The sequence below is a fragment of the Anabas testudineus genome, chromosome 7 (genome assembly GCF_900324465.2).
Source record: "Anabas testudineus chromosome 7, fAnaTes1.2, whole genome shotgun sequence".
Lineage (NCBI taxonomy): Eukaryota > Metazoa > Chordata > Actinopteri > Anabantiformes > Anabantidae > Anabas > Anabas testudineus.
In genome coordinates, this window is record NC_046616.1 from 22,217,385 (window position 1) to 22,231,114 (window position 13,730).

The 13,730-nt window shown below is 44.4% G+C and overlaps 1 protein-coding gene across 1 annotated transcript; it reads left to right on the forward strand.

Annotated features, from left to right (window-relative positions):
* The first annotated feature begins 2,682 nt into the window (after positions 1-2,682).
* Positions 2,683-13,405, forward strand: kcng1 (potassium voltage-gated channel, subfamily G, member 1). Its single transcript, XM_026367111.1, has 3 exons — positions 2,683-2,782; positions 8,995-9,832; positions 11,756-13,405. The coding sequence occupies exons 2-3, from the start codon at positions 9,050-9,052 to the stop codon at positions 12,533-12,535; spliced, it is 1,563 nt and encodes a 520-aa protein (XP_026222896.1). The 5' UTR covers positions 2,683-2,782; positions 8,995-9,049; the 3' UTR covers positions 12,536-13,405.
* Positions 13,406-13,730: the final 325 nt, after the last annotated feature.

Below are 13,730 nucleotides of genomic sequence, written 5' to 3' on the forward strand. Positions count from 1 at the left end.
AAAGTGGAAATAAAGCTGATGGAGAAAAGGGCTGCCCAGTGTCTGTGAGACAATGGACCATTAAACCCATTTAAGTGAATGCACAAAGTTCACATGTGAATTTAGAAAAAGTTTATGTGTGGGACTATTTCTTGGCCGGAAGTCATATTTTAACAGCCTCAGGTTAAATGTTCTCCCTTTTCCTTCCGTTATCTTAAGCTACAGTAAGCTAACCACCTTCAGACTGAAGCTTCACATTTCACTGTAGTAACTGTGAAGTATTGATCTTCCCTGTTCCAGGAGTCCCACCTGAACTTCTTCAAACCCCCACTCTGAATCACCTGTGGGGTTAAAAGGTGCCTATGAAATTTACAGTTCACTATCAAGCATCCGATGATGTAAAAGATAACTGATGGAGAAAAGGCTGCAGTGTCAGAGACTACACCAATCATGTGAATAGAAAAGGTTACATTTGCATCAGTAATTAGCAATCAACAATCAGCAGGTGAACACCTGGAGACACAATCACAGCTGATTCTGACTTGATGAAAAAAGCATCCAGTTGAAACATCCAGATCATGCTTCTTCAATTTGTTTTGTCAAGTTCCCATGTTTTTCCTTTCAGGGCCTCACATTAATTACAGCGTGACTGAATCCTAACGTACTGTGATTAAGATATTATGAATTGCAAATACACCGAAGTTGGATTTCACACTGATGTCATTTCTGAATATATTTAAAGCTCTTTGTTTGTGTATTGTGGACTAACTGGAGCTTACTTAACATCCAGAAACTGGCCCACTCATGTGTCAAGCCAAATATATCATTCAATATATGAATGCTATATTAGTCATGAACACCAAAAGGCCATCTTCAATCATAAGGTAAAAATACAAAGCTCTGTTGCCAAAAGCTGTAACATGATGAAAATCGGATCATATATTCAGCTACACTAATGCAATGGGTCTATGGAGGAAAGTGTTGGTATTACTGTAAGTCCACTAGTTTGGGTTGTTTGGGTTTGGCACAAAAAACCTGTGTAAAATAAATGTGTGGACCATGAACTGCTATGGTAACAAAGGTTTTTCTGTGGTCATACTGAGAAAGATATTGTAAATAACGAGACCCACATTTAAGAATAATCACACTGACAGTTGGTGTTATGAAATGACACATGGGAATGTAACATGGATGTAGATGAAGCTAGTCAGGTACAGGTATCAGATTTGTAACCAGTAGCCTAATTATGTTGTATAAAATTCAAGCTGGCATCATAGAATAGAAGCACACTGTAATGTAATACTTGAACATCACAGGGCAGAGATTTAATCAGGGTTGTGCAACAGATAAGTAATGGCTTTAGACTCCTGTTGATTTGAATCCAGCGTTAGGAGGACCCCACCTGTCCCGCTCTTTGTAATTCGTCTTTGCATTACAGCACTTTTGTGCACAAACACAATGAAGTCTTAACTCTAATGGTGCTTGTAAATATCATACTGCACTCATGGTTTGTCATGTCGGCTCTGCGCTGTGCAAGCTCAGTCAAAGCAAAGCTGACGTGCAGTCTGCTGGACACAACAGCGCGTGCAGATGATAATCCTTTTAACTTTGTCTGTTTGTTTTGACAAACAGCACATCTCCCTCCCAAACGGGGTTATTATGATGCTTTTGTACCACGGAGATTTTTACTCTCCTCGCAGGAAGTGCTGTGACTCTTATTCCCCGTGTCTGTCATTAACTTCAGTTGTCTTTAGCCGCCCAACAAGAGAACACCTCTGCTCTGAAGAGATAATAGCTCACAGGAAGAACACAAACTCAGCGCCGGTCCATAGTCATAAAATAACACAGGCACAGAAAGCACTGAAGTCATGGGCTGCTGAGTGGGGATGAAAACTGGACTCCCACCGAAAATGGACTCACATTCTCTTCACCATTATGGGAGATAACGGCACTGAAGTGAAAATAACAGAGATTGACTTGTGATGTGTGTTTACGTACATCCCCTGCCTCCATTCAGTTAAAGCCTGGTCGATCAATAGAGGGATAAAAGACCCTAAAACAGGCAACACAGTACTGAAGTAATGATCAGTGGACAAACACGCAGATGTGCCACACATACTGGGACGTGTGTTTCCTAATGAATACCTATTGAATATGCCCTTAAACTGTTCATCCAAAGACAGGAACAAGCAAACGATTATTAAAAGCGGGAGTGAAATCCTTGCAGTGATAAACATCCTCCGTATGAGCCATGCCTTCCTCCTCATCATCATAGCCTCATCATAGCATTTCCCACCACTTGTCTAAAATTGGACACCCTGCTGAGTCCGAACCAGCCTCTGCTCCCTCCCCCTCAGGCAGGGTAACCCACCAGACAAATATAAACCTTTGTGTGAATCTGCAACGAAAGGACACAAGATTATTCTCATTTAAAAGTGCGGGTGGGTGGGTGGGGCGGGGTGGGGAGCGTGGATCCCTAGACTGTGGTTGCCATGGATTTTTCTCAAAAGCTTCTGGTACAACGGCACGTCCCACTTCTGATGTCAGCGCTTGAGAAAAAAATGAAGGAGGGGGGGGTAGAAAGAGTTGAGTCAGAGGGAGAGACGAGGGCAAAGGGAAGGGAAAGGGAGGAGAAGGAGGGATCAAGGGAGGGATCGAGGGAGGGAGGGAGGTTGGGAGGGGACAGAGGAGGGAAGGGAGGCAGCCTGTTGCTCATGAGCATCATACTCCACAAGCCCGGTGTCTGAGCACAGATGGAGCAGAGTTTTCTTCTCAGTCGCTGAGCGAGTGAATCAGGAGCGCAGTGAGTATTTTGGATTTCTGCTTTGACAACAGGTTTTCAACTTGAGGTGTGTTTGCACAGTGAGCCAACACTTCTTTAGGTATACACCAGCACACTTTGAGAGTTTGACACGTGCTCCACTGTGTTTGTTTCCACAGGGGAAGAGCTGACTGACATTTTTGCAGTTTTCATATCAGGAGCACTGTTTGTGTCATGTATTGACTTAGTGGTTGTTATTGTAGAGCTCAGTCGTGTGGTCTTGTTCCCTCTTTAGAAAAATAATTAGATCACGTATGCCACGCACTGAGGCGAGGAGCCGGAAAGTTAAAAGCTGCAGCCAGGTTTGATTGTTTCATGAATTCAACAGAGGAAAATCAAGCTGCTAAGATATTTTGACGAAGTGCTGTTTTTTTCTATCAACCCATCCACAATATGTCTTTAACAGATGACAGTCATTTGCATACTAGATACCCTGCATGTACACCATGGTAACAAGGCTGCAGCTACATTACAGCATGTTATGATCTGTCAACATTTACTGATATCTCATCAGAGACCAGGTCCAGCACTGTGGAGACAGACATATTTTCTGTCCCTCCACCACTTTGGATCCATGATACATGATATGGTAATAGATCATCATCTGTCCTCCAGGTAATTGTGACTGTAATGAGATTGAACTAATGACTTTTTCCTGTTCTAACAGCTAATAGTAGCTGTCTGATTGTCCTCCTCAAAGACCGGCCCAGTAAAGTAATTATAATCAGCTATTCCCAGGTGGCTTTATTTGTGAGGTTTCGAGGATAGGTATCCTACAGCGTCGTTAAAGCAGATCGAAGAGCCAGGTTCGCACCAGCAGCGTTGTTTCCCAGAGCACCGGTGGGTAGATGCAGAGAGAGGTCTTCAGTCAGGTCAACACAGATCGACTGATGGGGGTGCTTTGAATGTTTAAGTCGGGTAAAGTTCCTTTGCTTTTTGCAAAGACGTTAGAAGCTGTGGATTTGTTCTTAATGAGATTGTAGCACAACAATTCACCAGATACCCAGACTTGAACCTCCTCTGTAAGGCACAGCCTGTTCCTTCCCCGAACAGGAAACCTGTCATTTTCTGTACCCAACACCAAACAGTTTAAGTACTGACCATCAAGCTGTGCTTCATGTCAACTCACTTCACATATATCGATCCAGCCAAGAGAAAAGCACAGCGTGGTTGTTTGTCCGATCCATTTACTTCATCTCATCAACTAAAGCACTTTTTCAGTCACAGTGGAGTGTTTTTTTCTTTCACCTATCTATGAGTCCTCCTGTCACCTCATCCCACAGAGACCTGTGTGCTGGTGCAGACAATCGCAGTCTAGAGTGACAGACAGTCTTAGGTTGTGCCTGCCTGCACACACTGCATGTCTGGCCTCCGGGACACTTTTACTAGCCGCCTGTGAAAAAGAAATTGTTTACGTAGCCCAGAGCGATTAGGTGGAGGAGGTGACTGCAGCTCAGCAGGAAAAGTGCATCAGAAGATGAAAAGTGAGCGTTGGTTAATGCACACAGAGAACTTAATGTTATGCAATCTTTACATAATCAAGTTAGTTGAGCACTCACAAACGGTGAGAGCGTACAATCATCCACTCAGGCAAGACAAATGCCTGTGATGGAAAGTACAAGACAAAAAGAAAAACATAGCGTAGTTACACACTGACTGTGTGTGAAGGATGGTTGACGTGATGTTTCACTGTCTGACTAAATATTCATGTCATAGATTGTTAGGGCATAGAGGATAAGGAGTGTTGAGGCATAATGTGGAGCAGTGGTGCAGAAATTTAGGGATTTGCTGCGTGGGCTCAGACCCCGTCTGGGGGATGGAGGGCTTAAAGAGGAAGGACAAACAGGGGACAGGCTGGGGAACAAACTGCAGACGGAAAATGACAGAGGTGTGATGCTTCTCGATGGCTCTTTGTTGGGGGGACGTGATACTGAAAGCGCATTCCAATGGCATTCGGAAAGGTTACTTTTGAGCATTGAAATCTGATTATGAAGCATTTTGCATGAAGCAGAATGTTGTGTTACAGCAGGTAGATGCATTACATTTGTTAATGGACATGGAGTTCACATTCAAGTTGACAAAGAAAGGTTAACAGCATACAAAATCATCAGTGTTAACATCGCTCATTACTCAAATGTATTATCTCCACACCTCACAAGCAGAGAGCTGCACATTGTGGTGGGCCACGGACGGAGGGAGGTAATTATTTGCCTGGAGGTATCGCTCCTTGTGGGCTTTTCAGTGTACATTAAAACCGCCCACTTCCGACCAAAAATAAAAGAAGAAAAACAAATGTTTTTCTTCTTCTGTTTACAATTGTTCCTGCTGGAATCACTGTAAGGGAAGGTCTTCTGAGGTAGAAGCGCTTCTGGCGTGCCTGACTGTTTCAGCGTTTAACCAGATTTCAGAGCGAGACAGAGAAAAAGAGAGAACAACAACAGAGGGAGAGAGGGAGAGTTGGGTCTTGGCAGCTCTTGCGGTTTCAAGCCCATTTCTGGAAACCCCATGCTCTTGTAGTCCATTAGAGAACAGTGAGCTGTTAAGGAAATAAGTCGAGAAGGGACATCATGTGGTCTGAATGGTCATTAAGTCACAGACAGAACAAGATTGAGTCCATTTTGAAGGGACATCTGTCAGCCTGAAACATCTTGAAGGAGTGCACTTATTAGATATGGTTGTCGGGCTACGTGGAAGAACATAAGCCACTCGACGCTCCGAACATCTGCACCCTGATAGGATGACAGATGTTAAACAGGTTTCGCTTTAATTGTAAATCTGTGAGGTTCAGCTTTTCAGCACAGATACTGATCACTCGTGAAATTACCATGTGTTTGTGTTTCACAGACTGAGTCAAGTGGAATTGCAAATGCTTGAATCAGAGACAGACTGCTAAAAATCTGTCCTTTCCTTCCAGCACATTCTCCAACATGCAGACGTGCAGCCATAAATAGTGATCACTAACGAACGAGCGGGATGTGTGTCTTCGTGGAGATAAATACACAGCTACCGCACACGTCCATTTGAAATCATCTGCAGGAGGATCGGAAACATATTGAACAGGGCTGGTTCTCTGCAGACGGATCAGAAAAATTCCACCTCAGTCGTTTCTCAACTGGTGAAAGGCGTCAGAACTCTTATTTGTTCTGCTTCGACCTTACATTAGTCGTTACCATGCTCATTAGTCATCTCAATTAATATTGGTGCTGGAGATGCTTTCCAAAGGCTCTTGAGTGGGGCACTGTGGGAAATGCATGCACAATACAGTCAGGCCAAAGAGACTCACCACCCAGTGACTCACCAGGCAATCTGGAGAACATGCCCTGTGGCTTAGCTGCGATAGCGCTGGCACAGAGTGAGGCCAGACCTCAGCCGATCTGGTGGGGGGAGAACAGCCTTCGCTGTCTCTGCGCTGTTTCATCTCTTCTTCCGAGAGACTCAGTCCCCAGAGGGACAACAAAGAGGAGAGGAGAAAAAACAAGAGCTTAAAAAAAGCTCCTGTGACTGTGGGGAGGCAAAAGCACAATCAGTTTAAAGGCGTGAGAAAGTGAAGAATCAAACAGCCTCGAGGGGTTAAGTGTGATTTAATCTAGTAGGAGAGTGGCGTAGGCCTGTGCACGTCCACACTGGTGATGCACTGTAGGCGTATCGATAACCTCCGCCGCATGGAGGGAGAGTGTGAGAATTTGCGGCCTGGTAGCAACAAAAAGGAGGGATTCTACACTGACAAATGACTTCCCTTCTTGTGTTGTGGTTTTTGGGAAAAGGCACCAGTGTTAGACAACTAAAACAGTGGAGAATGAAGTGTGTGAATGTGCATTATTTACATGGTTCGGGTGCATTTTCAGTTTCTGCCCACACTACAGTCAACAGCAGAAAGATCTGCTGATCTCAAGGCTGTTCCCCACGTGAAAGAGTCAATAATTCCATAAATGAAGCACCATCAGGGAGTAGTTCAGGCTAATGCTGCCAGGCCGAGCGTTGCACAGACTAGCTCGGGGTGGGTTTGCTCTAATTTCATGGGTGGGAGATGTGCTGACTGTAATCAGTGGCTCACAGAGGCTGACAGCGCAGGTGCCTAATAACTATTTAGTGACACATCCACATCCTCGTTTTAGAAGCTGAGGCCTCCTTCCTGACCCAGAATTGGTATTGTTGCAAATCCAGGCACTGACAAGTTAATTCCTGACCGGCTAACCTGCCTCCCCTTAAATTACTGTAATTGATTAAATTAGTTTGGACACAGGCCACGAGGTCCCCACTGCACTGGTGATACTAAGTCGACTGCTTCTCTTTCCTTCTTGCTCGTATTGGTCCTCTTTTGTTTCTGTTGACCTGGTTACAGTAGCTTTAGATAGTATTCAGAACCCTACTCCGTGCTGTGTTGTAAATGTAATTTTAAATGAATAAAAGTGTTACATCTGCCGATCAGTGTACTCTCAACAACCCAGAACGTCCAGCCATTAAAAAAACAACCCCATATGTCTCATTATTATAACCTGTTGTTAAGTGATCTCCAGAGGTTACTTACAAAAGTCCTGAAACAGTAGTTGGTGACTATTACAGTCCCAAGTGTGCTTGGGTAGGTCTCCACTAGCTTTCCAGGCCTGGATTCAGATTCTTGCATTAAGTCCACATACTGGGTTAAAGTCTTGACTTTGTTTGGGTCATTCCAGGTCAGTCAGAGTTCTGATGTCACTCCAGTCTTGTCTTTGCTGTTCGCTCCAGGTTACTGTTGTTCTAAAAAGGTGAACTGTCCAACCTCGGATCACATACACACTGATTGAAGAACCTCTCCGTCATCCATCCTTCAATTCTGACTAGTCACTCTTTCACTGCGCGTAGCATAACACATAACACCACAGAGATGGTATTAGCACAGTGATGAGAAGCGCCTGGTGCTTGTCAGATCTTGTTTTATGTTCTCCCTGAGAACATATCTCTAACAAGCTGCCAGGCTATTCTGTGAGTCTGGGTCATAGGCGGCTCCAACAGCACTTCTCTATATTAACATACATCTTGAAGTTCACCTGCTGCCAAGGTGCATGGATGAAAAAAAGCAATTTAATATATTTAAACTCTACTCAGAAAGTGTATTTCCTGACCATGAAGTCCTGTCAGGCAAATTTGCTCAACTAAATGATTGAAGTGAGTACACACCTCAACCAGCCCGTCAAACTGTTCAATCCACACTGATTTATCAGGATTTAAAAACAGCACGTGACAGTTACATCAGTGAATTATCTAACAACAGTCAGTGGAAACATCAGGCCATTATTTATAATTCCCAGACTGCTTTGGGTAACAGATGTTTATGCACACGGCGGGCTGTGAAATTGTTATCCCTTGATGCCTGATGTATCTAGATCAGTGACCATGTTTAATGGTGTATAAATGACATAATCGTTCTGCCACACAGACGGGCTGTTTTTGTAATCCAGCAATATTGTGGAATAATAATGTGGATAAAGGTAGCAGTCATTTCATTTTCACGCCGTGCTCTCGTGGGAGTGATATGCCAGACACATCTTAGTGATCTGCTGCTTCAATCATAACACATATCGCAGTATATCTCTCTTAGCTTTGAATCCATGTGTGTTCGTACTTCACAGTGTCATACCTCAGTCTCTTTGGCAGGTCTTCTTTGTGAGGTTGTTACAGGAGTGACATTTTGAGGAATATGTTTAATCACCTTCCTGCCAGGAATGAGGTGATGTCACTTTTATGTATGTGAGCTAATTATGGAACCGGGGACCAGGAGTTAAATATATGAGAAAAACCGGGCTGACTGACCCGTCTGCGTGTACTCCATCACAAATAGTACCTTTTCATATTCTTCACTCACACTAGTACTTCTGAAGTAATAATAACCACATGCTCTGAAATGCACAGATGAAACTGGATTTTTGAGAACTGACTTTATTGTTATTTTATGTCATTTGTTTTATGAATCTCAAGCTGTAAAATGTAACTGAAACTGTCAAATACATGTAGTGGATTAAAACATGTGAGTTGTAGTGAAGTTAAAGTGAAAGAAAGAAGAACTCCAGTATAAGTACCTCAGAATTTCCTCGCCAGTTGTAATAAAGTATAAGATTTGAAAAAAATCTAATTTGATCACTTGCATTTTTTCAACAATAGACCCTTGATGTGGGCTGTGTGAGACTGATCCCTTCATTCTGTACTTTCCTTCTCAGTGTGACAGTGTGCCGGTGACAGATTGAACACAGGGATGTGACCGGACCAGTAAAGATGACCCTGCTGACGGGTGATGGCTCCGACTATGACTACAGTGCCCTGAGCTGCGCCTCTGATACCTCGCTCAACCCACCACCTGTACAAGAGCAGGAGGCTCGGAAAGGAGCCTTCTACAAGAGGGCGCAGCGTGTCCCTGACCTCAGCACCATCCATGGCGACGCACCACTCACCAACGCCCGTAAGCTCCATGCCATCATCAACGTGGGTGGCCTGCGTTACCAGCTTCCCTGGACCACATTAGAGGACTTCCCCCTGTCTCGTCTGGGCCAGCTGCACCTCTGCAGCAGCTTCGATGAGATCATGCGTATCTGTGATGACTATGACGTTACGCACAATGAGTTCTTCTTTGACCGCAGCCCGTGTGCCTTCCGTACCATTCTGACCTTCCTGAGGGCTGGTAAGCTGCGCTCCGTCAGGGAGATGTGCGCCCTCTCCTTCAGGGAGGAGCTGCTCTACTGGGGGGTCCCAGAGGAAAGCTTGGAGTGGTGCTGTCGCCGGCGCCTGCTGCAGCGTGTGGAAGAGCTTGAAGCGATGGAGAGGGCAGAGGAGGAAGAGGAACTCCTGGAGGATCTGCTGGATTCAGACAGCGGCCACAGGGAGCACAAGACGGAGTCCAGAGTCAACCTCTTCATGAGCAAGTTAAGGGACATGGTGGAGAGGCCTCACTCGGGCCTCCCAGGGAAGATCTTTGCTTGTTTGTCAGTGCTGTTTGTCACCATCACTGCCATCAACCTGTCCATCAGCACCATGCCTGCCATGAGGGAGGAGGAGGAGGCGGTGAGTAGACTGATGACATTTAACATGTGATGAAAGAAGTCACTGCATATGAAACAGGTTGTAAAGATGCAGTGAAATACAGAAGAGATCCAAATGATGCAACTGCACTGTCTGTCTGTACGCTAGTGTCTAATAAAAGCACAATAAACAGGTGACCCCCCCCCACACACACACACACACACACACACACACACAGCAGATTGGTGGAGAGATTGGGTTTGTCATTTCCCAGCTGATTTGAACTGAGCTGCAATTCGAAAGTAAAACAGAGGTGTAATTTTGAAAAGCAGTCATTAAAAATCCTAATAACGGCGTGTCTCGTCTGTCACGTCATTTATTAAAAAACCTCCTCACAGTCAGAAAAAGAGGGAGACACTGCTGAGACAGATTTGAAAAAGAGACTTTCTTTCAAGCGCTCTCTCGTCCTGCTTTCATGGAATGCTTTCATTATTGTGTCTGACTTCGATCACAGCCACAATTAGCACCCTGCCCTCTGTAGTCAAATCAAAGGAAAATGTTACATCAGAGTCTCACACACACGTTATTCTCTTGAAGGGTGAAGTCCAAACAGTTTAGTGAATGTGTTCACTTCTCTTTGAACAGTCGGCACAAAGACAACCCGCTTTACTTTCTACAGTCACATCGATTTTACACTAAATCCAAGATAACCTCAACACGGCTTCAAATAATTGAGGTAATGATTCACACTAGTAAAAATACTCAAGCTGAACCAACACAATTCCTTTTCTCTGTGTGAAATCACACTTTAGGTTGAAACCAAGCATTTTAAAAGAGTGCGTCTTGCTTATTTCATTTTGTCTCTCTTGGCTTATCGAGTTGTTGGGGTCACAGTAGCAAAGCCTGGTTCGCACATTGATTTGGTAGATTTCCACCAGCTTTCCACCAGACGCTCTTTCTGACTCAGCCCTCCCCGCTGCATCGGGCTTATGACGGTTACCCAGAGCACACTGGCTATAGTGCAAACTCAGTGGCTGAGGTTTTGTGGCCAGGAGACATTAATGAAACAGTCGAGTCGAGGGGCAAACCGCTCCACCAACTGTGCCGCTGTCGTCCCCCGTTTGTCCTATATCAAATAATGCAAAATCATAGCGTGTCATCATTTGTGTCTTCAGCTTAACTTTTGATCAATACTTTCTCAACAACCAACCGAGCAATTTTTGTTTGTTCTCTACCATCAACTTAAGACTATCTGATGAAGTTACAGTACTGCGTTAGACCTGACACGGCTGCGTTGTTTTCACACTTCACTGTTCTCGACGTGCCTTATTGAAGCTGTTTAATTAAACCTGCCAGTAATCTCATCCTAGCAACTCCTCCACCTCTTAATTTCTTGCAGGCACACAACAAATGTGTTGCATTAGAAGTGTGTAAATGTTCTCTGACAGAGAACAGGTTTAACTGGTGTTTTCAGGTGCTATTCAAATCCATCTCCTCCTCTGTGGGAGTGAGTTTCATAATGAGGTTTTTTTCCCTCATATATACTGTGGTCTGCATTCAAAGGCTCTGTGCCCATGTACTGTGTGCTTTGAAATGCTTTGAACCTATACAGCCACGCACTACACCAGCCTCATTACTGCATCTAAGGAAAACACAGACGCTTCCAAAAAAGCTTTAAACCTGAGTAACGGCATCATAATTGAATAGTTTTAACAGCAGATCTGTTTTTATTATAATCACACATTGCACATAGGTATCAACACTAATACTGCAAAACTCAAAAAAGGCTTTTGATGCACCTTTATGTTTGAATAAAGTAAAGTTCCAGATTAAACTGTTCTCAAAATGTTCAGCTTGTTTGAAGTGTTTCATTGTGCTGTGCCTGGATTTCACATTTAAGTGGCTCCCTCTAGTGACAGTAACCACTGCTTACATGCTGATGGCCCCCCTTTCTTTCTTCAACAGGGCACTTGTTCCCAGATGTGCTACAACATCTTCATCGTAGAGACCGTGTGTGTGGCCTGGTTCTCTTTAGAATTCACCCTGCGCTTCATTCAAGACCGCAGCAAGTTGACCTTCCTCCGGCAGCCCCTCAACCTGATAGACGTGGTGGCCATCCTGCCATACTACATCACTCTGGTGGTGGACAGCACCTCCAAGGGGGAGAAGCGGCCGGGCTCGGGCAGCACCTACTTGGACAAAGTGGGCTTGGTGCTGCGGGTGCTGAGAGCCCTACGTATCCTCTATGTGATGCGGCTGGCTCGACACTCCCTGGGCCTGCAGACTCTGGGCCTGACAGCACGCCGCTGCACACGGGAGTTTGGACTGCTCCTCCTCTTCCTGTGCGTGGCCATTGCTCTGTACTCCCCTTTGCTTTACTTAATTGAGAATGAAATGGCCACTACGCAGGAGTTCACCAGCATTCCAGCTACCTACTGGTGGGCTGTCATCACCATGACAACAGTTGGCTATGGGGACATGGTGCCAAGGAGCATCCCAGGCCAGGTGGTGGCTCTGAGCAGCATCTTGAGCGGGATTCTCCTCATGGCCTTCCCCGTCACCTCCATCTTCCACACCTTCTCACGGTCCTACGTGGAGCTGAAGCAGGAGCAGCAGAGGCTGCTGCAGAGGAGGACGCATTTCCTGCTGCGGAGCCGCATGGCCGGCCTCGGCAGCAACCTCTCCTTAGAGAGCGACATGCTCTTCCCCTTAGGATCATCTGACACTAGAGACATGGACGACTAAGACTATTGGACAGAAGAGGGCACAAAAGACACAGAGGAGGATGGAGGTTAGAAAAGACACTAAAGGCGTGAAGAGCAGAAAGAGATGAACTGACAAAGAAGGTTTCAGAGATCATCAGGAGGGAGGAATACAGATAAAAAGCCGGAGAAAGAATTCTTCACAAACAAGATAGAGAGGACAAAATGATTCTTCTCTTCCCAGAAATGCAGCCTCATTTTGTAGCAGTTTACTTGTATTTATTTATTTATTATTGAATGAAGGGTTCACAGAGAGAAGTTGATAAGATTGCATAAAAATATTATTTTCCGAATAACGTGCATTATGCTGTGTTCACAAAATAACACTTATCAGTCAAATTGACAAAAGATACACTTAAGTCTCATTATACTGTTCGAACATGATGTGTATTATAACAATTATTGGAATATTTTGTAATTGAGATGTGAAATATGTGAACTGAGAAGCAGAAATCCTAATGAAAAATATTACTTCCTTATGATCCAACAACACTCTGTTGTTTTTTCAGCTCTGATTAGATGTTTTAATGGATTTGTTGGTGTCATGTGCTCCTGGGAGTTTGACCGGCTTCCATTAAGAGGCGCTGGCCACTTAATGGAAGCTGCTCACAGATTTTGTAAATCCCTAAGGTTAAATGGAATTTCTATCTACGCTAAAATGTGACCCTTAGTCCACTTATTATAAATGACAATGATAATGATGTTGGGCTCCTCAGTGTTCCCTTAGTCTGGCCCTGCCAGCCTCCACATATTAATTATGATGTGTTAATGGTCCTTCTTCTACTCTTTGAGGTTCCATATGCAACTTTTTGTATACTTCTGGACATTTTGAAAATGTCACTATTGTGCTTGTAATTACTGCAGTTGCTGTGTATAGCTGTTTATTATTAATTTCTCTCCTTAAAGTGGATTTAAACTCAAATCTGTCTCATTAGCAGTTCATTGTTTCATTGTTGCTGCTCCTTTATAACTTCATTATCCCAGCGTGTGTGACTGTGTGTGTGTTTGTGTGTGTGTGTGTGTGAGAGAGAGAGAGGGAGACGACAATACTTCACCCATCACTAGTGACAGTGTATATGACATCATACCACAAGGGCACAGGTACACAACATAGCAGTAACTAATGTACAGTTAGATGTTACTGTGCAGTTTCACTCCCTGTTTGAACTGAGCATATT